Here is a 23,148-nt window from a genome sequence, read left to right as displayed (position 1 = left end):
ACTAGGAGCTTACAACCAAAAAACATGATAAACCCGCACTCTCTCATCACCAACCTTCTCCACTAGCAAAAACATGCCACAGCCAGACGACCCGGGCCCGTCGGCGCCGCGGTACATCTGGTTCACGAGGCTGGCGCCGCCGCCGCCCGTGTACTGCTCCGAGACGGGGCGGCTCGAGCGGCGCGTGCTTGTGGACCGCGTCAGGTTGCCAATGGGGATGCGAGGCGCCGTCTCCGGGTCCTCGTGGGCCGAGTAGCCCGACGTCGGCATGACAGACATGGGCCGCGGGCGGGGCTTGCCGCTCCCGACGGCCATGGACTTGGCGCGCTGGAGGAACGAGGGCACGACGGGGCCCTTGTCGGCGGGCGGTGGCGGGAGCTCCTTGTCGACGTTGGCGGCGCCGGGGAGCTTGAGGTCGCTGCCGGACTGGTCGAGGATGTGCTCAAAGTCCTGGTGCTGCAGCAGGCGCTCGATGATCTTGTTGATGTACAGCGTCAAGGCCTTGTTCTGGTCCTTGGACGCCTTGATCTCGCTCTCGAGGCGACGGACCGCCTCGCCGTCGTTGTCGGTGCCTGCGGCGTCGGAGAGCTCGTCGGCGAGGCTCGTGCCGGCGGTGCGGCCCTCGAGCGCGTTGAGGGCGTCCTGGTTCGCCGCGGAGCTTCCCATGTAGCTAAAGTCGTTCTTATTGAATTCGCCGCTGAGCGTCTTCTCCTGGAGAAGGAGCTGATAGCTCTCATTGTCCTCCATGAGACGGGCGTTGGCCATGCGGGCCTCCATGAGGAGCCTCTCGACCTCGTGGAGGCGGCCGCCGCCCGAGTTCTCCGACTCGACGAGCTTGATCTGGGCCTCGGCCAGCTCGAGGCGAAGGGATTCGATGAGCTTGTCCTTTTGCAAGAGGAGTTTGGAGTTATTTCGCGAATCGCTGCGGTTCAGGGAGGATGGGGGCGCGAAGCCGCCCTCGACGGAGGGCGAATGTGCTAGGGAGGACGTTAGCCGTGGTGCCGTGGTGCCGTGGTGCCAAGGATTGCAAAGTGCCAGATGAGTGCTTATGCCAGGAAAGAGCAGGAGAAAGGGCAAGGGGGGGTGGACAAACGTTGTCTTGATGGCCGGACGTCATCGTCGTTGTTGGCCCTCTGAGCCAGACTGTCCTTCAACCTCTGGATGACCATTTGCATCTCCTCCTCTCGGTTGGCCATGTCTTCCTTCTCCTTGTTCATGGAGCTCCGCTCCGCCTCGTAGATGGCCTCCATCTCGCGCATTTGCCTCGCAGCATCCCTCTTCTCGTTCCGCAGCGTCTCGGCCAGTTCCTCGTTCTCGTGGACCTTTTCCTCGAGCTTGGCCGACGCCTCGAGGGCGTCGTCGAGGCGGGTCTGCAGCACCTCGGCCTGCTTCCTGTACTGCTCGGCGGAGATTTCAGCCTTGGAGAGACGCTCCTTGAGGTCTTCGAGCTGGGTGACGAGCTCGGCACGGGCGTCCTGGTCGGCGTCGGTGGCGCTGTTGAGGGGCGAGTCCTTGCGGCCGGCCACGGGGCGCGTCGGCGTGCCGGTGCGCGTGGAGCGGGTGCGCGAGACGGCGCCTGCACCGCCGGCGCCAGAGACGGAGGGCGTCGAGCGGTGGGCGCTCCGCGCAGGGGACGAGGAGGGCGAGGCGGTGGGATCGGTGCTGGCGACGCGACCGACGCCGGCGGCGGGGGGCTTCTTGGCGGTTGCTGCCGACATGGTGGGTGGCAGGGTGGTTTGCTTGCTTTTCTGGGAAAGTTTTTCTGGAAAAAGGATGAGGCGAGTGCTGGTGGTGGTGTTGTTGTTGCTTTGTTGTCGTGCGTGGAAAGCAGAGTCGACGATCGGCTTGAAAGGTCGCTCTAGCCACCGAGGTGAGGTAGGTACCTAGGGTAGGTACCTAGGGTAGGTAAGCTGTGGCTTCGCTGTCAGGCGACGGTCGGATGAAAAATCGACAGCAGATGAAACCATCAATGACGGCTCGCCGTGCCAGTGGTAAACAATGGAAGGGCGATGTATGAATGGGCCGTTGTGGTTGTTTGGCAAAAGGACGAGTAGTAGGGTCGGTACGCCAGACGACAAGGGCGGTCAGAAAGACAGTTGTGATTTCGTGGTCGCTGGGGAACGTGAAAAGGAGATAGGAGATGATGCGACTTGGGGTCTTTGTCTCTGAATGAATGCACTGCAGATTGCCCCGACAAGCCTGACGGAACTGGGATGGCGGCCGCAGCCCTTTCTTCGACGTCCAAGGCCAGGTCACAGGCCAGTCCACAGGCTCCAAGGGCCGGAAGGGGAAGGGTACCTGTCCTCAGGGTACCTGTCCTCAGGGTACCTGTCCTCAGGCCAAAGTACTCCCTGCCATGTACCTGCGAGTGTACTTTACCAATGTAGGGTGTACATGGTGATCCCCGTCCCACCCCGCCCGTCCGTCGGTACCTCCACCACATGTGAAATGAAGTGTGATGCTGCGTTCTGGCCAAGGCAGGAGGTGCAGCGACTTATTTTGGCCTCTGATCAGTGTGGCAAGCACCTACCTTGGTAGCTTACCTGACCTTGGTACCTACCTAAAGGGAAGATAGGTACCGTCCATGTACCTGCTTGCCTGCCAGTGGTACCTTTTTACGTAGCCATCATCCCACATACACCAAGGGCAAGACATGGTACCTACCTACCTTACCTAGCTATCTACGTATCACAGGTAACGGTCGAGGACGAGCATCCCATCTTCCCAATTGTCTCGATTGCGCTCTGCCAAATGTCTAGGCCAGGTAGCCTGTCTGCCTGTCGCCTGTCAATATTGTCGGTGCAGACCACCAATTGCCATCCCCATGTGGCCACGCCATGTTTCAAGGTGTTCCAGAAAGGGCAGATTAAACATCCATGCCGGGGTCACATCCACGAAACCTCCTTGACCTCCCTGACCTCCCTGACCTCCCTGACCTCCAACGAGTGACGGACGACCAAGGAAATGAGCATCGGTACACCAGAGATGGCCTGCATGACAGACGATATTGGCCACTCCAAGCTCCACGTTGCATGGGCCCAGGCCCGGTGCATGTACATACATGTATACAACGAGCAGCAAGTGACAACTCGGGCACCATCGCGCAGGCATGGCCCCTGCTGTCGGCTCCGACGCAGAAGCGGAGAGTCGCCTAGGGGTCTTGGGGGTCCAGGTCGCCCCGTGGCCCCCTATTCTGGGGTTTGCCTGTGACGGACCTTTCGCAGCCTTCTTGCTAGGTCCTTGGCCTGCTTGGTACTATGTACTTACCAGGTAAGGTACATGTACAGTAGGTAGGTAGGTCGGTAATTGATGTCTGCAGCCGGGCTCGACAGCTCGAAGGACGGGCCCATCTTCCATCCATGTCCCGAAGCTTACCTGATGAAGCACGTCAGGTGAATCCTCCGCGTGCCGACGTCGATGACCGTGTTTGATGAGGATGATGATGATCAGGGGCTGGCCGGCTCAGCGACATGGGGGTATCGACCGCCACCATCGTATCGATTCTTTTTCCACTTGAACTTGGCGGGGGATCGAAGGTGCCTAAGGTACCTTACCTAATGTACCTATTCACATGTGCACATCGTAGTGACTCAGCACGACGGCGTGCCCAACAAGTCGCTGCTGAACTTGGATGAACAATGAAATCTGGAGTCGAACCCTTCGAGTCTGGCCTCGCTCATCCAACCCCTTTCATCGAGTGATGCGCTCTCGCCGTCACCGGCGCCCTCGCCGTCTGGCTTGCACCACAGCAAAGATGTCTCCTCATCAGCGATTGGACCACAAGCGTGTATCATCCGTCATACAACCCGCACACTACCTGCTCCGTCTCAACATGGACAAATTCAGCCTCAGCCCTTCTAGGATTAGCCGCCGTGTTTCCACCGATCTGGACCTCAAGGACGCCTGTCTCTGGGGCTGGCTGGGGCTGGCTGGGGCTGGCTGGGGCTGAGGACGCGCCCGGTTCTGCCGCACGCGCTGCTGAGATGCCTCCCTACTAGCCTGGCCTGGCCTGCTCGCTGGCGATCGAAGAGCGACCGTAAACCGATGAACCAGACAGCCTTACCGACCGCCGAACTTGGCTGCCTGCCGTTGTCTTCCACACCATGCACCTGCCTCGCCTTGCTTACCTCGTGCCTAGAAGGAATGCCGATGGGGTAGTTCCCTGACGGCTGGCCTGGTGCTGCCTGCTGACCTCAAAAATTGCTCCAACCTGCTGTGTCCTGGAACTTCTCATCACGCTCTTCCGGAATGACGGCACCGTGACCATGGCTCAACATGGCGAGCCACCAACCGCAAGCCGGCCAAGTGAGTGGCTGGCACATCGCGTTTCCAGCATTTCCGACGTGAGCCATGTCGAACCGAGACATCACGACAGTGCTTCGCCGCTGGAAACGGGTCACTTGGTATATCCCGTTCCTTCCACGACACAATCGAGATGGACAACGTCTCCCTACACAGGCGCCCAACGACCTGCGACATTGCACAGCGCGCACAGCATCCTTTCAGCGGCTTCGCTACGTTCGAAACCGACTTGCGCAGAACTCGCCGAACAAGACGGATATGACCTCTCACTCCTGGCGGCTGCAGCGCCCCTGGGTCACACAGACCATGACAATGACTTGGCTCCCCAACATGGACAAACGGAGGAGCCGTACGACCTGACGTCCATGATCGGGCCATTTAGCTCCCAAGGCGATGCTTTCCTCCGAAATCTACAGCAGCAAGAAGCAAACGGCCAGCTAACTCGTGGCCTCGGCGCGGGCCTCAAGCCCAGCACTACCCTCACCGGCGACGAACTCATGTCCCCCGTGGCGACGTCGCCTAGAGGCCTGTTGCGATCTTTCTCACGTCGCCAACCACAGCTCGATCGCGCCACGAGTATCAAGGTCCTGGGCCAAAACGAAGCCAACCGGCGAGGCGAGGTCATCGAGGTCATCATGGAAGAGGATCCAGCCTCTGAAGTCGACATCAGCGGCTTGACGGGACCAAACGCCCTCACTGATCGTGTCGATGCCATGCGTCAAACTACGTTTCCCGCCAAAAGGGGCGAGGCCCAGGTCTTCTACCCACAGCCCAACTGGAAGCCATTTTCCATGCGGTGGCCGTACCTCGCCGCGCTCATCCTCTTGTCTATCGGACTGGCCGTCATGGAGGAGCTGCTCTACCGCCAATCCCATCGCAATCCTTTGCTGAGCTTCGTATCACCCTCTGACCTGCCGGCAGGTCAATACTTTGCCTTCAAGTTTGCGCCGACCCTGCTCTCTGTCTTGTACGGAGTGCTCTGGCAATTTGTCGGCATCGAGGTCAAGCGCCTTGAAGCCTTCTACCAACTGTCGAAGGAAGGCGGCGCCCTGGCCGCCGAATCCATCAACGTCGACTACATAACGAGCCTCAACTGGTGGCGACCCTTTCAAGCCATCAAGCTGAGGCACTGGGCTGTGGCCGTCAGCTCCGTCGCCACCACCCTGGCTGTTTCTCTCGTGCCCACGTTTGGGGCCGCCTCCATCATCCTGTCCCCTGGCCGCACAGAGCGAATGGCGCATCCCGAGGAGGAAAAGGAGATATTGGTCGATGGACTGTGGTCGAGGCTTCTCGTCTCCACGCTTTGCGTCTGTGCTTTTTGCGGCTGCGTGCTTCTTTGCATTTTGCAAACTCGAAGATCAGGCCTGTTGGCAGATGTTCAGGGCATTGCCGGCCTTGCGTCCATGGCTGTTGTCAGTCACATTCTCGTCGATTTTGCCGATCTCGACGTTGTCAGCCACGACGACATTCATGCCAAGCTCAAGCATCGTCGCTATGTTCTTCGCAACGCATCGCTTGCGCCAGATGACGAGACACCCGTCACCTCCCGAGATCGCAACAGATACCAGGACGCCCACCTCTCCAAGAACCCGCACCCCGGCATGCTGCGGCCTTCGGGTTTCGGCAGCTTCGCCGTTGCCGTTTTGCTCTTTCTCGCCTTCATCCCCATCTTCCTGTTCACACCCGCCAGTGCCATGACAGACAAGGCGCCGTGGCTGGTCACGGCCCTGGCTGTGTGCATCAAGCTCGCCTGGGGCACGCTCGACACGGACGTCCGCATGATGGAGCCGTACTATATCCTCTCGCGACGGCACGCCCCGCCCTCCGTCCTCACGCTGGACTACACATCCGTGCCCTTTGGTCTGCTCCCCGTCCGCGCCGCCCTCAACGGCCACTGGCTCGTCTTCTTCGTGGGTTTCGGCTCCATCATGGCCGAGATACTGACCGTGCTCGTCACGAGTCTCGCCACCGTCCAGGGCAGCGACTTTATCAGCCTCGTCATCCCCGGCAATGCAAACGACGACACGAAGCACATCCAAGCCGGCCAGGAGACGAAGCTCTCCTTTTGGGTGTCGTTTGGCCTCGCAACGTTCATCCTCGTCTACATGCTCGTCGTGTCGGCGTTTGTCTTTGTGCGACGGCGCCACCCGTTCCTGCCGCGGCAGCCCAACACGCTGGCGAGCGTGCTGGCGTTCATACACCAGAGCAAGATGATCTGGGGGTTCGTGGGCACCGCCAAGCTGGACCACAAGGGCATGGTGCGACACCTCGCGGCGCGGGAGCAGCAGACGTACGGGCTCGGGCGGTTCGTCGGCAGGGATGGGCAGACGCACTGCGGCGTCGACGAGGAGGAGCTGCTTGGCGGCTACAAGCACGGGTCGGCCTTTCAGGGGCCCAACCAGCCGTGGGACAGGCAGTGGGATGCATACGAGTAGGCCGTCGAGCGTGTTGTTTATTTCGGGATTGGAGTGCGTCTGGCATAGAGTTTCATCCGGCGTTGGGGTCGACTGTCAAAAGTAATCATGGTGTCTTGGGTCAGGCCGGTCCGATTAGCGATACAGCAGTATTGAGGTGATGAATGTTCATTCTTCATGTGTGTTTCACACAAGCATTATAGTGCACTCACACAACCGCTTCTCGAGCGATGTAGCAATACCCATATTTAGATCATTCGCCGTCTCCCGATGCCTTGGCCGCCCCCGCACATCAAGGCAGGGCAATAGCCTCCATCTCGACATCAACATTCAACGGCAGCGTCCTGACGGCGACGCAGCTCCGCGCCGGCTTGTGCGTGAACCACTGGGCATACTCCTCATTCATCTCCTACGAGGGCGTCAGTCGCGCGCACTTGATTGCAAGACCAATTCGGAGGCTTCTGGAAACCGGCACTCACGGCAAAGTAGGCCATGTCGGCGAGGAAGACGTTGACCTTGACGACCTTGTCGATGGAGGAGCCGGCCTCGGCGAGGACGGCGCGCAGGTTCGCGATGACCTGGCGCGTCTTGTCGGTGATGGAGCCGGTGACGAGGGCGCCGTCGGGGGTGGCGGGGATCTGGCCGCTGAGGAAGATGGCGAAGGGGGTCTTGATGGCTTGGGACTGCGGGGGGGTGAGTTGGGCCCTGTGAGGGGTGCTTTGGTGGGGATGGATGGGGGGGGTTCACGTACGAGGGGGATCTGGTCGACTGAGGTGGGTAGAGCAGGTCAGTGAGGTGAATTTCCGTGCATGGGTTGTGACGAGGGAGACATACCGGGAGGGGCCTCCTTTGTGTGGACGACGCTGTAGCCAGACATGGTGTCAGAGAGAGATGGTGAGGGGGGTGTTTGCGTTAGGTGGAATGAAGTCCAGAAGGGTGAGATGGCGGTATTGGCGGTTGATTGACATGGCGGCAGTCGGGATGAGCCTTATATGCATTGCCTTTGGTGCATCGCCTATGGTGTGCCTATGGTGCATCGCCAGGCGATGACCCCAGCGAGTATACCGGACCCCATCTACGGCAGCGATGATGCATGGCTACGCCCTTGGCTTCACGATTTGTGGGGGATGGGCCCAGACGAAGGAGAACGGCTTAGCAATCGAGCGGATTGCTGTCAGTCTAGCTCTGTGTCGAACGTCGTGTCGGTCCGTTTGTCAGCAGATCGCGGGGTTGATGGCGCATATCTGGAGCACACGGGCCCGTGCCCGTGCCACGACGACCGGGAGCTCCGTTGTTCGTTGTTCGGGGAGGGTATCACCGGCCTTTCCTTCCCTGTGTGTCTTGCGCCCTATAATCGACCACTCACTCACCCGGGACGTGCCTTCCAGAACTCGGAAACGACATCGTGCCTTCTTGGCAGCCGGTTAGCCAAAGGCCTACGCTGCTACTTGGGTGCAATGCCCGAGCCATTGGCAACATCCGCCGGTATTCCCGCACGATAGCCTCTCACGCCGTGCATGACTCATCACGTGGACTCACCTCGACCTCAATATAGAAGGCGAGCAGTATCCTGCCCCCTTCCAAGACGTCAAAGACACACAGGATCCTCTGACCCTCTAACCCACCCCCCACACGCCCACCATGTCCCTCGATTTCGTCACGCTCGACGTCTTCACGACGACGCCCTACCAGGGCAACCCCCTCGGCGTCGTCCACCTGCCCCACGACAGGCCCATCACGCAGGCGCAGAAGCAGGCCATCGCCCGCGAGTTCAACCTCTCCGAGACGGTCTTCCTCCACGACGTCGACCCGGCCAACGACCCGGACCCCACGACCCGCCGCATCGACATCTTCATGACCAAGGGCGAGCTCCCCTTTGCCGGCCACCCGACCATCGGCGCCGCCGCCTACCTGCGGTCCCGCGGCGTCACGACCCTCGTCACCAAGGCCGGCCCCATCCCCATCACGGCCGGGCCCGAGGACGGGGTCGTCTACGCCGCCATCCCGCACGACGTGCACCTCAACTCGCGCCGGCTGCGCGACCACGACGAGGCGGCGCTGCGGCCCGGCAGCCTCCACGCGGTGCCTGCCATTCGGGGCGCCGAGCTCGCGGCCCCGCTGTTCAGCATCGTGAACGGCATGACCTTTGCGCTCATCAGGCTGGCGGGGCTCGAGGAGCTGGCTCAGGTGAGCCCTGGGCGGTTTCCTGTGGCGGCGGGTGACATCATGGACGAGGGGTGGCACGAGACGTTCATTGGACGCTATTACCATGTCATCACTGGCACAAGCGTCGGTGCAGACGGGACACGCACGGTCAGGCTGCGGACGAGGATGGTTGAGGACGAGATGGAGGACCCGGCGACGGGGTCGGCGGCGTGTGCGCTGACCAGCTACCTCGCGCTGCACGAGTATGAGGAGAGGGAGGTCAGGTTCGAGGTGACGCAGGGCGTCGAGATGGGAAGACGGAGCGACATTGGGGTCGTCGTCAAAGTGGCGGTCGGTACGGGCGGGCAAAGGATGGTGGACGGCGTGCAGCTGGGTGGAAGCGCCGTTGAGATCATGAGGGGGGCGGTACTGGAGCCAACAACTTGCTGAACCGGACACCGTGGATTAGGCCTTGTGGGGCGGTTTCAACCACAGAAAAATCAGTCGGCCAGGGTCCACACTCGGCTGCTGCTTGATGAAGGCTTCCGCAAACTCCGTTGACTGGCTGATTGTTGCTGCGGCTAGCGATCTTAGCGGCCACACTTGGTGTCTTAATGAGTGCTTGTCCTTCGTTGATACGCTCTTCTGCGGCCACATTTCGAATCCTTAGGTGAAGACGAACTGGGCCTCAGCTATCGACACTGCATATAAGATGAGATCAGGCCCGAGAATTTAAGAGTTGGCACTGAGTCTGGTTTATAAAGTCTGTCAGTCTCTGTACCAAAACGCGTTATAATAGAAAAACCATCTCTACCAGACCGATATCGACAAAATATAAGCAATGGTACACGCGCCCCGATCCACGACTCTATGGAATAGGGCGGCCGGTGCAAGCAACACCACCATCGTGCTGCCACCCCAAGATGAGGCGCCAACTGCGGACCTGTTCACGATCACAATGGGAATCGTGGGCCTCTTACTAACCATTGCCACCGTTACCACCGCATGGCGTCAGTATCTCCAGCAGCGACACCTTGCGCTCCCCCCGGCTCGCACCACCATAGCGCTCAATGACATGGCCGGCCAGGTGCCAGTGACGCCCTCATCGCCAATCCAGAACCATATCCGTCAAGCGGATCACCCATCTTCGGAGACTAGCCTGCCGACCTCCAATCGGTGAGCCTTTCCTGCAGTGACGGCATGGAGAAGTTAGTCCTGACATTCGGCAGAACGCCCGACGAGCACCAGAGAAATGACAATCAGGAATATACCTACGGCAGGCGGGGCCGGTGGGTGGGGCCGACTGGCTCCGGTGGATGGCCTCCACACAGTTCGTCCATTGGCGTAGCGGTTCGGCAAACTGCCGCCCACTTCGGGGCAGCTCAATCAAACCTATGGTTGCCGCAAGCACCTTCTCGATGCCAAATTCGATAGCGAGTACGAAAATCGTCCGACATCCTCACTCAGTCGTTTTTTGTTCTTCTTATATAGCCTGTCGGTCGCTCGGATTTCTGTACAGCGACTGGCCATGCTTCCAGAGTTCCTGTGAACCAAGCTCGCCTGACCGGTAAGAGACGCATCAAGAACTGAACGCGGAAACGGGGAGCCAACCGGTCACACGTCGATCAATATACCCTTGCCATGCCTCAGCACGGGGAGTCTCATATCTGGTAGTGAATATTATTTTCTGTGTTGTAGGATACCTTAGTACAAAGTCTTTCCGGCCTGTCACGCGCAGTTCGCTCGATGTCAGCATCAGCTCCTCATGTAGCCTCCAGCCAGCACAACACCAGTGGCATGAGCCACTGTGGCTTGGCCTGACAACCAACTTTGACGAGGATTAATGACACTGGATCCCTGACCTGGCTCTTCCGAAGAAAGGACCGTTGGCGCCGGGACGGGGTCCTTATGGGCCAGCCTCGCGGCGAAGCGAAAGAGCCGACCATGATCAACGGGCGGGTTCCGAAGTGCGATAACCGTCGGGGGTGCAGGTTTGACTTGCTCTTGTCTGTCGCCATGGGGATTGAGTCGTCATGACGTCGCGTGCAGCACCAAGTGGCAGCAGCAATTGACAGCAGCAGCGACAAAGCGTCATGACGCCGCGCCAGGGCAAGCCGGTGGGAGTCTACAGAAGGAGTGGCCGCTGGGCGCGCATTCACACTGTAATTGGATGCCCTCCTCCTGCAATGACCTGAGTTGAGGCACGTGATGGTCACATCGAGAATGGAATGACAATCCAATACCTACCTGCTCTGGCCCTGGCGCCGCAGTGGCAGTGCAGTCCACCAGGGGAATTTGCTGGTGCCTAGCATACGGCTCTGGAATCATGGACTGCTTAGCCCAAATGCCTGACGGTGAGGACCGGTAGGCGAGCAGGCGAGCAGGCGAGCAGGCGAACAGGCGAACAGGCGAGAGACAGACGCTGGCACCACGGTGCGCAGCGGCCCAAACGCTGCGCGTCGCAAGGGGTGGGCGGACAGCGGCACTTCCAGGCGATCGGCACGCCTAGCTTGTTGCTCTGTGTGTTCCATGTCTTCGTGCTGTTGATTCCTCGTCGCTCCATTGGAGATCATACCCCCGCCTCTGCCTGTGCCTATTCTGTCTGCAATGCTGAGCCGGTATCCGCATCAGACGTGTGATGGCCTGAATAAGCTCCAACAGGTTCAACGAGGACCAGATTGCCCTGAGGCTGAAGCTGCAGTGAGGATGCCAAATGGAGACATTGGCCAGAGGGGAAGAAAGGGGACCTTGGCTCTGCTACAGGGGGCACGACGACCAGTGGCTTGGGAGGGACGCTTGGGAATTGATGGACGCGCACGCGCCAGGGCTTGTGCCTTTAGATGGTGGCAGACCCGCAAATACGAGAGTCACGTGGATAGGGACTTGCGACGCCGCCAGAACACGGCGGAACATGATGTACCTTCAATCAGGTCGGGTGCAGTTCGTACTGGCTCTAACACGGTCTACCCGCTGGCTTGTTAATTTTTGCTGGTGGTGGTACCTCCCAGCGGCTCACCCCTGTCGCGCCCCTGGGCTGCCGCTGCCCATCTTGCCTCTGTCATGCCCCCCCTCCCCTGCCCCCTTTTCCTGTTCCCCGTATTGGCAGTCACCACCCAGCACGTCCCTGTTTCCTTGAATCGAGGCCTGGCTGCGCCTCCCTCCTTGTCCCCCCCCCAATCGTTCCCGCCTTCTCCGTCTCCTTGTCCACCTCATTTCTCTCCCTCCGCCCTCAACTCAGACCGTCCCACCTCCACTCCCTCCCCTCACCTCACACATCACCTCGCGACCACGACATTCCAGCCGGCGACATCCCTCGTCAACCCGTGTCAATCGCATTCCCCGAACCCAACGCTCGTTTTTACCCCCCCAACCCCATCGGAACGGGGACTGGTCTCACGTACCTAACCAACACCACCCGCTCCGCCAGTCCGTCGGCAGGACTACTCTCGCTCTCCTCCTCTTCCCTGCCTTCCGACCGACGAGCCTTGCAAACAAAACTGCACGAAAAGAAAAAACCGACCACGCAGGTACTCGTGCACCACTCTTCGTTCGACTGGTCGACCTCGCTCTTCACTTCCTCCAGCTTCTCTTGTAAATCATCACGAGAGCTAAGCGAAACCTACAACAACAAAGGGGGCCGTGTCAGCTCGGTTTCGCCTGGTTCGGAGACGTCTTCTACATCAAAACACCACAACCCACGAAATCACCACAACCTCAATCACTCATCCCAACCTCGACCCCTCGCCAATACCGCCATCATGAGGTGGTCACCGCTCCTCCTTCTCTCGGCGGCCTTGTCGCCCGTCATGGCCATCCGCAAGCTCGAGTCCAAGTCGCTCAACACGTGCCAGTCTGATTCTATGTTCTCGGCCAGTCTGTTCAACGTCGTCTTCACCCCCGACAACGGTACCGCCACTGTCAACATTGTCGCCGTCTCCTCCGTCCAGGGCAGCGTCGTCTTCGATATCTCGCTCAAGGCCTACGGTTACGAAGTCATCCATCGCACCATCGACCCCTGTGACATTGATCTCGCCGGTCTGTGCCCCATGACCGCCGACAAGATCAACCTCAAGTTCAACATCGATATTGACGAGGAGGCCACCAAGGTCATCCCCGGTATCGCCTTCTCCATCCCCGATCTTGATGCCACCTTCCGCGCCTACCTCAACCTGACGGAAACCGGCGAGAGTGTTGCCTGTGTCGAAGCCGACTTCTCCAACGGAAAGACTGTCGACCTTGTCGGAGTCAAGTGGGCCACTGCTCTCATCGCCATTCTCGGTCTCATCGCTGCCGCCGTCGTCTCCGGCATGGGCCACACCAATGCCGCCGCTCACTTGGCCGCCAACACCCTGTCTCTCTTCGGTTACTTCCAGGCCCAGGCCATCATTGGTCTCACCGGTGTCCACCTGCCCCCCGTCGTCCAGGCCTGGACCCAGAACTTCATGTGGTCCATGGGTATCATTCGCGTCGGCTGGATGCAGGACGTCTTCACCTGGTACCAGCGTGCCCACCGGCGGTGAGCCCAGCACTCTGTTTCAACTCGATGAGGACCTCTTCCGTCCAGGTCACCAAGCGATCGGTCGACTTTACTGAGGGTGCCGCTGGCATCATGGCTCGTGCTGGCACAGCCCCTCCCCAAGCGCGCCAACATTCAGCTCAGCTCCGGCTCCTTCATCGTGTACGGTATCCAGCGTGTCGCCTTCCGTGCCAAGATTGAGTCGACCAACCTCTTCATGACCGGCCTGACCTTCTACTGCATCTTCGCCGTCCTCACCGTTCTCGTCGTCGCTCTCTTCAAGGGTTTCACTGAGCTGTGCGTCAGGCAGAGGTGGATGAAGAGCGACAGCTTCCTCGAGTTCCGCAACGGCTGGCTCACCGTCCTCAAGGGCATCTTGTTCCGTGTCACGCTCATTGGTTTCCCCATGATGACAATCCTCTGCCTCTGGGAGCTCACGCAGCGCGACTCGCCCGCCGAGGTCGTCCTCGCCATCTTCTTCTTCTTCGGCATGTTGATCACCCTTGGCTGGGCCTCGTTCAAGGTCATCCGCATCGCTCGTCGCTCCGTCGCCATGCACCGCAACCCGGCCTACATCCTCTACTCGGACCCCCAGGCCCTCAACAAGTGGGGCTTCCTCTACGTCCAGTTCCGCGCCTCGGCCTACTACTTCATCGCCCCTACTCTTCTCTACACCCTCATCAAGGGCATGTTTGTCGCTTTCGGCCAGCACGTTGGAGTCGTGCAAGCCATCGCCTTCATGGTCATTGAGGCTGCCGCTCTCATCGCCGCTAGTGTCCTGCGCCCCTGGATGGACAAGAGCATCAACTCGTTCAACATTGCCATTTGCGTCATGAACTTCCTCAACTCCGTCTTCCTCTTCATGATGACCAATGTCTACGCCGCGCCCGACATTGTCCCCGGCGCCACCGGTGTCGTGCTGTTCATTGCCAACGCCGCCTTCTCCCTGATTCTGCTCATCATGGTTATCATCTCGAGCACCATTGTCTTCTGGCGCAAGAACCCCGATGCCAAGTACCAGTTCATGGCCGACGACCGTGTCTCTTTCATGAAGTCACAGACCCAGCTGAACACGACGACGGAGCTCGACGCTCTGGCCGCGACGGCCCGTGGTGACAAGGCCGGGTACAAGTCGCAGCTCGACCTCGATGACGACAACGAGTCCATCTCGTCTGAGTCGATGCGCCGCCGCGTGGACGGCAATGGCCACCCGCTGGCCGCGCAGTCTCAGACGTCGGTCAACCGCATCGGCAACCCGCCGCGCTCTCCGGTGGACCCTTCGGTGCCTCTGTTCCCCGCCGACAACCGCGGCAGCCCCTACGCCTCGAGTCTGAGGTCACCCAGCCCCTACGGCGGTGCGGGAAGCCAACAGAGCCTCCGCCAGCAGCACAATGCCAGCCCGGCGGGCTACAGGTCACAAAACAACGCCAGGTCAGTTGAACCCAAATCACTCTGATCGACACAACGAGCACTAACATGAAACAGCCCGTGGCAACGCGGTGCCGGCTACGAGCACTAAGCTCATCTATCGTGTTTCATTATCATTTTCGAGTAGAGCATTTGTCCGAGACTCATCTCGGCCCTGAGTGCCTCGGCCACTAGCCCGGAGGTATTCACTCACGACCCCCACTGGCATGGACTCGCCTCACACGATGTCGAGGACAAGTCCTCCCCCTCCATTTTCCTATATTTTAGTTTCAACGAATCTCTTGCCTCCGAGCATGAAGAAGGCGTCTTGAGAACTAGGCGTTATTGATTGCCGAGCCGGCTGTCAGAGGAGAGTCGGCCAAGCTGTACGAGTCTGCTTTGTATATAGGCTGGGTCATTGGGAGGGGACATCGAGACAGGGTCTCGCAGCTGGACTGGCCAGCTCAACGGGGGCAAAGCAGAGGACGATGAACAAACGGGCGCTGTTGCATACATGCCGCGGCCAACGTGTTCGAGTCGTGGGCTGCCATTGGGGTTATTGATATAGACTGGCGGCCCTGGGGACTCGTACAATAGTTAATCGACTCTCTTTGTTGCTGTTACTCCTGCCGACTTGGCACGATATCTCATTGCTGCGGTTGCCGGTGTTATGTTGTGGCTTTGAGATTGCCGCAGCAGCATCCGAAGGGCGCAGACGGTGTGACTTGTGAAGTGGTCAGGGGTTTCTGCTGCCTAACTTGAGTAATGAGACGTGAGCAGTGCTGAGCTTGACGATGGCTCGAAACCTTGCGACGATGACACAACCGGCAGGTGACGATGCGGTTGAGGGGAGCCACAGGGTTGCCTGGACTTGGACCTGGCGGCGACGAAAAACCTTGATGGCAATTCATGTGGTAAGATTTAAGTTATCACCGAGTCACCTCGGCCCCTGGCCTGGTCGTCGATCACAGATGACCTACTTTACAGATGCCGGTGCTTCTTTCGGCGATAAGCGGACTGGCAAGGGGGAGGGGTGCGTTAGAGGGAGCGAGGCGAGTCGAGACGAGACGAAGCGAACACTACCCGACCTTACCTTTACCTTGCCAGATCAACGGCAGTCGGACGGGATGCGCTGCTGAAGGCCGCGGCAAACCCACCATCACCACCACCGCCGCCGTCACTCTCCCTCTCCCCACACCCTCTATCCTCTCTCTTCCCTGTCTGCTGCTGCGCTACTTCACCCGCCCTATCCATCCGATGCAGTCTCGTCCCTGGATCCCTCCCAACGTTCGGCGTGCGCGAGAGGTCGCCGCCGTTGGGGCGGGCAAAGCGCCGGCTTCCCCTAGCCTCTTCGTCACGGAAGGCGCGCGCGGGGGCGCGGATGAAGGACCGACGCGACACGGACGGCACGGGCTGGCTTTGGTGGGCTGACTCGGGTGAAGGCAGGACGGAAGAGCAGACCGGCAATAAGATGGCAAGGGGGACTTGGAAGGAAAAAGGAGGGGGACTCCTCCCCACACGGCGGCTTGACGGCGTGGATAAACCAGGCGGTCATCGCGGTGGGAGCGGGGGATGAACGGCGGCATGTCCGAAGGAGAGGAACCCGAGAGAGGAACCCGAGGGAGAGGACACGGGAATGAGAGGCTTTTCGTGTTATTCTGCGCTGCCGCCGGGATACCCCCCCCTTCTCTCTCTTTTTCGTCTTTTTTTCTCTCTTTGCAATATGCAACCATGGGCTGATGATGAAGTGTGGGTAGACTTTTTTCCAGCGCTCCATCCCTCTGTCCCCCCCCCCCCACTTCTTCTTGTGAGACATTGTTCTTTGTTTCCTTTCGGCGCCGTGTCGATGTCACCTCCGTGTGATGGGCCTGAAGGGGGGACTGGACTGGACTGGACTGGAGGCTGACGGACATGGAGGGGGTGATCACTCCTCTCTCTGTTTCTCTCTCGCTCTTACATACACACTCTCTCTCTTTCGCGTGCGCGTGGGGGGGGGATTCAAGCATCCTGCACGCCGGCTTGGCTGCGCCTATCACAACTTGGCTTACTGGGGAGAAGGGTGGGAGGGTGTCATGAGCGTGGGAGCAATGGGGGGGAGATGCAGGAACTGCGCATGGTCGTATCGACAGGTCACTTCGCTTCTCTTCCAGGGCCGCTTTTCTTCTCTGCGTCAGGGTCCACCCCCCTACCTCTTGGTATGGCGGGCATGGGATTTCGTCACGGCAGAGCACGATGGCAAAGCGATGGGGGAGGGGGCCGGGGGAGGCGCTCGGATGGCGTGTGTCAGTTGGTAGTGTGAGGAGCGAGAGCCAGCAAGAGGGCAGGCCTGGCTTGAGGAGATGGGTGGAGTGCTGCGTGAAGGGGGGGGGGGTCATGCCGACTGGACAGACTGGCAGGCAGGCGAGCATACAGGCAAGCAGCCAAGCGGATGGCGCCCTGATTCGACGGGGGATCGGCTGCTTCTCGCCTGAAGAACCTCGATCTGGTGAGGTCGAGAAGCAGGGGCAGGGGTAAGGGGTCACCGATGGGCCTTGACGTTAGTGTGGAGGCAGGCGATGCGTTGGGTGAGAGACACGGATCGGAGTTCGAGAGGCACCGTAAAGGTGATGGGTAGGGGGTGTGATCTGAGGTGGCTTAGGGGAGAGCCGACCTGCAGCGGAGGGGGAGACAGGCCGGTCAAGCTGACGTTCAGCCACAGATATCGCGGGGCGCCCAGAGAGGGGCGAAGAAGGCTGGCCTCTGGGTCTGATGCCTATCGTCTCATTGACTGGCGGGCGGGCTTGCTGGCTGGCCGTCATAAACGCGCGCGCGGAGCCGGGTGAGCGACAGCAAGGTTCCGCGCCGTTGTGGAGTGCGGCCGTTGAGGGGGGGAGGGAACCAGCGCCGTGTGGCTTCGTCTAGTCGAGGACTGAGGACTAGAGGACAACAATACGAGTGGTGATAGGATAGAATACGACGAGTATGGCCCTTGCTCACCTCCGGTTCAGCCTTCCCGCGTCTAGGACGTGAGAAACGGGCCTGGAGCTATGGCCTGGTGTGTATGTAAAGCTCGAGGCTAGGGCAGCGAGGACAGTCTGGGTAAGGACAGAGCCTTTTCCTTTCCTAGGTAGACCGGGTGTGCGCTGTGGCGGACGGGGAGGCTAGACGTTTAGGACGAGGCGCTGGTCATCACTCGCCCTTCTCATCGGAGCTGATAGCCAAGGAAGCGGGGGGAGGGAGCGGAGGGTTTGCTTGTTGACGGAGAACTCTTTCAAGGTTTGTGACGAACATGCTAGCTTGGACCAGTGATGGGATGAGGGGTGAGTTCCCCCTGGCGGGAAGGTTAAGAGGCCCTTGAGAGGTCCAGAACAACTGGAGAAGAAGTATAAGGTAGTGAGAAGGAGAAAGAGAAGGGGAGAGAGGGGGGGGGAGTGTAACTGATGGTTGTAACGGGGCGTCTACCTACGCGATTAGAGTCCTCACGTCGTCGGCACGCGTCCCCAAGAGGCCAGCTGAGCTGTCATGGTGGAAGAAGGGGGGATAGAGGGGGGGTGAAGGCACGAGATTGGGGGCCCTTTGACGTCTTTCCGCTGGACTTGTGAGGTCGTGGTGCGAGGCGCGAGGCTTGAGCCTCGAGAGCCGGTGCCTGGTGTCTTGCGCGGTCGCTGTCCGCCACGATGAGCGTGCAGATCATGGCATCATGAAGGACGATTCAGATCTGGGGTCTGTCTATATGTCAGGGGTGCATGGTTGGGGCCAAAGGAGAGGGCATCAGACGTCTGTTCTCTGGTCCTTACCTTTCGACTCGGTGCGCCTTGTCCTTTTTACTCAGTGTTCTACCCACAGACACCTGGGGGACTCAGGTGACGGACGGGAGACAACGGGTCACAGCGGCGGCGAGTGAAGGCAAGCTCCATCACGTCTGACGGAGGCGGACGAACGGACGGGCCGACTTCAACGTCTCGTCTTTGGCTAGGATAGTTGGTAAACTGGAGCGTCACAGTTTCTGTCTCAAGCTTTCTCTCCCCTCCCGATAATTCTCGCCCGCCAATACGTGTGCGACTGCGTCATGGATGAACTGATCGTTGACGTGGCATACCGTTATTGCGACGACTATGGCATGATGGAACGGTAAGGCCTCTCTCTCGCCACAGAAGAGTAAAGACGCTCGGACAAGGCACGAGAACGCCGGACACTCTTCCAAGACAAGACAAGCCACTCGAGCCTCGCCGCAGTCACGCCTCCTGCCAGCCGCCGTCAAGGCCACGAGGACAGACAAGGTATCGTCAAGCGAGGGCCTCATCGAGCGAGGGAGGCCCTGCCAAGCGCGAATCGAGCCAGAGCGTGGACGATCGCCGCCCCGACAAAGTCAAGCGAAGCAGGAGATGGCCCTGGCCCTGCTCTTTCCAGGCCAAGAGCCCTGGCGAGCCGTTGTCCTGCTCCGTCATGGCTTCATCCCCGTTCTTGACGGGCAGGGCTGTCCATCACTGAACCACCTACGATAAGGTACCGGTTGGCTGTCTCGTTCAGCTGATCTCCTCCCTCGACAGTGTGGCCGAGAAAGCGCGAATCCTCGCAGCGCTACAGGGAGCTGTCAAAGCCCGGAACGGCGGACGCTATGCCTCCACGAGCATGGCGAAGAGGTCTCTCCCAATCTTTCCCCCAATCATGGCCACTCTCGAGGGGGCGCGGGGCCCAGCGCTGCCAAGACAACGACATGTAGTAAGCGCGCAGGCTGCTTCTTCGGAGTTCGCGATCCGATCAGAATATGAGAGGTGTAAATGGCCAATGAAGGAAAAAAACTGAACATGGTAAGACACTGCTTGGGCCCAAGAGGGCAAGGAGGGGTTGCCTTTTCGGAGGGGGGCGTGTGAAGAAAGTCGTCGACAGTGCCGGGTGGGGAGTGATCGACTCATGGGTGATAGCGGAGCCGCCATGCCCGTTCCGGCTCACGAGGGCCAGATGTGGCCTGTCAGATAACCCTGACGTCGGACCTGGTCGGTTCGGACTCGGCGACTGTGGTGGAGATGAGGGACATCGTGAGCGGGGGCACTGTCAACCTGTCCGGTGTGCGCCGGATCTGCCCCCCTCCTGGTCTTCCCGTATCCCTGTTTAGAAATGCCGTGCTTGTGCAGTCAGACGCTCAACATCTCGATGGCTTCCGGGGCTCCATAGTTTGGGTCAGTAAGACAGACATGGATCTTGTGTGTCATGGCCGCGTCTTTGAGCAGACTTGCTAGGGAGAGAGAGAGTAAGAGAGAGGAAGACATAGACACCAGGACCAATGGGACTGGCCAGACCACTCGAATTCGGAAAAGGCATGACAGAAGTCGATTCGAAGAATCAACCTCTGGGAGTGGCAGGATCCAGGCGTGTCTTCCCGGACTAAGCCCAAATAGAGTCGAGAAAGATGGAGCCTCTTCTGAGACATCTCACGCCAAGCTCCCAATTCTTAATCTGCATGTGATGCTTTCGGTTTACCGGTTGATCAAACGGAGAACCGCCCCTCTTCTCTCGTCCTCCCTTCTTTCACTTGTCACTTAGCTGTGATCAGGGCACTCGCTGGACTTCTTCAAGCGAGCTGTCGCGCCAAACGTAGGCCGTCAGCCATGTCGTGCATTTCGGCCGATCGGGCCTCGATCTGGAGGGGTGGGAATGAGAAACCAGGATAAAGGCAGGGAGGGTGTGTATGTGTATGTCTGGGTTGGGGTCGATTGAAGAAAGGAGTCCCCTGACTGAGACACCGTGGGCGAGGATCAGTGGCGTCGAGCCGTCACGTTTTAATCTGGCATGGCATAGGCGCCGTGCAGCTCAATAGCTTCCCCCCACCTGCGACGGCGGTAGCATTTACCGCCGTGCGTTAAGCGTTCAGCGCGCGATGTACCATGTAGTTGAGAGCAGTAGAGTCCGTTCCAAGGGGGGGTGGGGGGGGGGATCGCGATGCCTCAGATACGCTTACTCTGGCCACGTTACGAAGAGGCCAGTGATCACGTTCCGTAAAAGCCAGCCAAGCAAGACGAGGAGACGTGGAACGGCGAGCGCTTGCCAGCCCTGTGGCAAGCCACGATTCATCTCTAGGCGCGTAAAGCCTCGTCGATGTCGTCAGTGGCCGCTCGCGCGACGAAAGCAGAGCAACGGCGCTCGGGACACCTTTCCCGCGAGAGCGGGAGGGGATGGGTTTCGAGGCTGGGGAATGGGCATTCGACTTTGTCTCGCCTTGGGCGGAAAGGCACATCCAGGCCCTAGACGAGTGTTTCCTCTTTGGTCTTTTCGCTTCCCTTTTCTTTGCCCCCATCGCGGCGACCAAGGCAAGATCTCGCCGCCGTTGCGAGGCCGGACGTAGCCATCCGCCCTCTCGCCCCCCCAGCTTCTACATGTACACCACGAACAGGCCGTTTGCAGACAGCTCGATGACCACCCACGGTTCCCTCTCCCTTCGCGTCAGTGCCAGGGCCACTACACGCGACTGGCGAAGCGAGACAGGCGAGCAATTCTTTGACAAGCAGAACCTTAGATCTAGCTGTCAGTGCAACGCTGCGGCGGGGACCTTATCGCGTCTGACACACATGATCAGAGACACGCAGGAACCTGTCAAAGGTCAAAGGGAGAGGCGAGCAAGACGTAAAATGTCTGTTTGCAGACATTTTGTTGGGCCTCGCCCCGCTGTGCCCTGACATGGGAGTCGGTTCGGTGCCGAGATCGATGGCGTCAGGGCAGCCAGACAGCTATCTGCTTGCGGCCGACTGTGCTGCTGCTGCTTGGTCTCTGTCGGGGGGAGGGGAGTTGTAACGTGCCAGGTGGGCGTGGTCAGGGTCCTGTTGCGACCCTGGGCCGAGTGTTGCTGCTCCACTGGAATGTGCCGTTGCTGAGAGCAACGCAGCCGACGACGGATGAGTTCGGATGGTGGCCACATCGCGAATTTCGGTATGTTCCTGCGGCAACGGTAAAGAGAATGAATGGTTTCAGCGTCTTCGCGGGCGAAAGGACTGTCCCAGCTGAAGTTTGAGCGTCAAGTTGATATTGATGTATTCGATATCTGTCCCTTTTGCGGGCTTAACAGGAGAAACTAAACGACCAGTTCACAAAGCCAAGAAACCTGCCCGCTGAAAATCGGTGACTAGATGGAGAAATAGACAAAAGGGAGGTTGGGTAATGAGGGTAGTAAGTAAAAGAGGTGTGGGTGTGGAGGCGTTAAGGGGAAAAGAAATTAGAGAGACAAGTTTGCGCTCGGTATGCTGTAAGTCACCCAACCAGATGGAGGTGAATGGTGATACAATGAGGGAAAGGGGTGGAAAAAGGAAAGAAAAGTGAAGCGTCTCCAAAGCCAAAATCAACGACTCCGAAAAGCCTGCCCCCGATCCGTTTGTGTTGTTCCCCAGGCCCTTTCACGAAGAAGCTGGGGAACCAAATAAAACTCCGCCTGTCCATCCATAGTGGTACAGTCCCATGAGACACCCCGGTAAGACGCCGCCTGTGTAAAGATAGAGAGAGAGAGAGAGAGTGCCCGAGTACTAGAAAACAAAACCCTCTTCGACGAGCTTGTCAATGTCGCCGCCTGCTGCTGCAACAGCCTTGAGGGCGGCCTCGCTCATGCGTCGCCTCTTTTCGAGAGCCTCTTTCTCGCGCCGCGCCTTGGTCTTGCTGGATCCCGAGGGAGCAACACCCGTCATGAGAAGAGTGTGATCGCTGGGTGTGAAGTTGACAAAGCCGCCGCCGCCGCCACCACCATCGCCCATGCCAATGCCGAGCCCGAGCGCGCCACTGCTGCCAGCGCTGGGCGTGCGCGGGTGGCCAGGGCGACCACCGGCTGGGGTCTGGAAGGAGCGGCGCTTCTTCACGCTCGCACCGATGACGGGACCGCCAGCATTGGAAGAGCCGGACGAGTTGCGAGACCGACCGTTGGGCGTGGGACTGGCCGATGACGAGTCTCGAGCACGGTTACGATTGGCGGAGGAGGGTCGCTGCCGGCGCATTGGCGTCGTCATGTGTCGCGCGCCAGCCGAAGGAGCGCGCGGCATGCGTGGGCGACGTTCGGTCTGGGGTTGGGGCGGCATTTGATGCTGCAGTTGCTGTTGGTGATGTTGCACCACTGCGTGGTGATGCTGGGGCATGTGCGTGTAGGCGCCGGACTGGACAACCGGCGACGATGAAGAACGGTTGGCCTGGGACATCTGGATCATGAGTCCTGACATCTCGTGGGGGTTGCCAGCAGTAGGCATGTGCTGCTGCTGCTGCTGGCCCTGGTCATGATACTCATACGCCATGTCCCTACCCGCACCACCAGCGGCTTGCTGGGTGTGGAGGGCGAGGATTGTAAGTGGCATTGCGGCATTCTGGGCCTGGAACTGTGAAGCTGGCGTCGTTGAGGTCGACAGGACCATGCCA

General features: G+C 59.5%; 6 protein-coding genes across 6 annotated transcripts; 3 read left to right on the top strand and 3 right to left on the bottom strand.

The window, feature by feature from the left end:
- Positions 1-9: 9 nt before the first annotated feature.
- Positions 10-2,069, bottom strand: VDAG_00008 (uncharacterized protein; the record flags this gene model as incomplete). The annotated part of the gene is made up of 2 exons (XM_009651385.1): positions 1,094-2,069; positions 10-977 (listed from the first exon to the last, which is right to left on the bottom strand). The coding sequence occupies exons 1-2, from the start codon at positions 1,716-1,718 to the stop codon at positions 10-12; spliced, it is 1,593 nt and encodes a 530-aa protein (XP_009649680.1). The 5' UTR covers positions 1,719-2,069.
- Positions 2,070-4,275: 2,206 nt separating this feature from the next.
- Positions 4,276-6,737, top strand: VDAG_00007 (uncharacterized protein; the record flags this gene model as incomplete). The annotated part of the gene is made up of 3 exons (XM_009651384.1): positions 4,276-4,305; positions 4,376-4,403; positions 4,540-6,737. 3 exons carry the CDS (start codon positions 4,276-4,278, stop codon positions 6,735-6,737), a joined length of 2,256 nt encoding a protein of 751 aa, XP_009649679.1.
- A 271-nt stretch (positions 6,738-7,008) lies between these two features.
- On the bottom strand, positions 7,009-7,593 carry VDAG_00006 (HMF1 protein; the record flags this gene model as incomplete). Its single annotated transcript, XM_009651383.1, has 4 exons — positions 7,009-7,125; positions 7,196-7,399; positions 7,468-7,484; positions 7,551-7,593. The coding sequence occupies 4 exons, from the start codon at positions 7,591-7,593 to the stop codon at positions 7,009-7,011; spliced, it is 381 nt and encodes a 126-aa protein (XP_009649678.1).
- Positions 7,594-8,357: 764 nt separating this feature from the next.
- On the top strand, positions 8,358-9,311 carry VDAG_00005 (phenazine biosynthesis PhzC/PhzF protein; the record flags this gene model as incomplete). Its single annotated transcript, XM_009651382.1, has 1 exon — positions 8,358-9,311. The coding sequence occupies one exon, from the start codon at positions 8,358-8,360 to the stop codon at positions 9,309-9,311; it is 954 nt and encodes a 317-aa protein (XP_009649677.1).
- Positions 9,312-12,619: 3,308 nt separating this feature from the next.
- On the top strand, positions 12,620-14,896 carry VDAG_00004 (DUF907 domain-containing protein; the record flags this gene model as incomplete). The annotated part of the gene is made up of 3 exons (XM_009651381.1): positions 12,620-13,356; positions 13,426-14,808; positions 14,863-14,896. 3 exons carry the CDS (start codon positions 12,620-12,622, stop codon positions 14,894-14,896), a joined length of 2,154 nt encoding a protein of 717 aa, XP_009649676.1.
- A 6,876-nt stretch (positions 14,897-21,772) lies between these two features.
- On the bottom strand, positions 21,773-23,087 carry VDAG_00003 (uncharacterized protein; the record flags this gene model as incomplete). The annotated part of the gene is made up of 1 exon (XM_009651380.1): positions 21,773-23,087. One exon carries the CDS (start codon positions 23,085-23,087, stop codon positions 22,275-22,277), a length of 813 nt encoding a protein of 270 aa, XP_009649675.1. The 3' UTR covers positions 21,773-22,274.
- Positions 23,088-23,148: the final 61 nt, after the last annotated feature.

The sequence above is a fragment of the Verticillium dahliae genome, genomic scaffold (genome assembly GCF_000150675.1).
Source record: "Verticillium dahliae VdLs.17 supercont1.1 genomic scaffold, whole genome shotgun sequence".
Lineage (NCBI taxonomy): Eukaryota > Fungi > Ascomycota > Sordariomycetes > Glomerellales > Plectosphaerellaceae > Verticillium > Verticillium dahliae.
The sequence above is the reverse complement of the archived record's forward strand: the minus strand, read 5'-3'. Positions and strand labels throughout refer to the sequence as shown.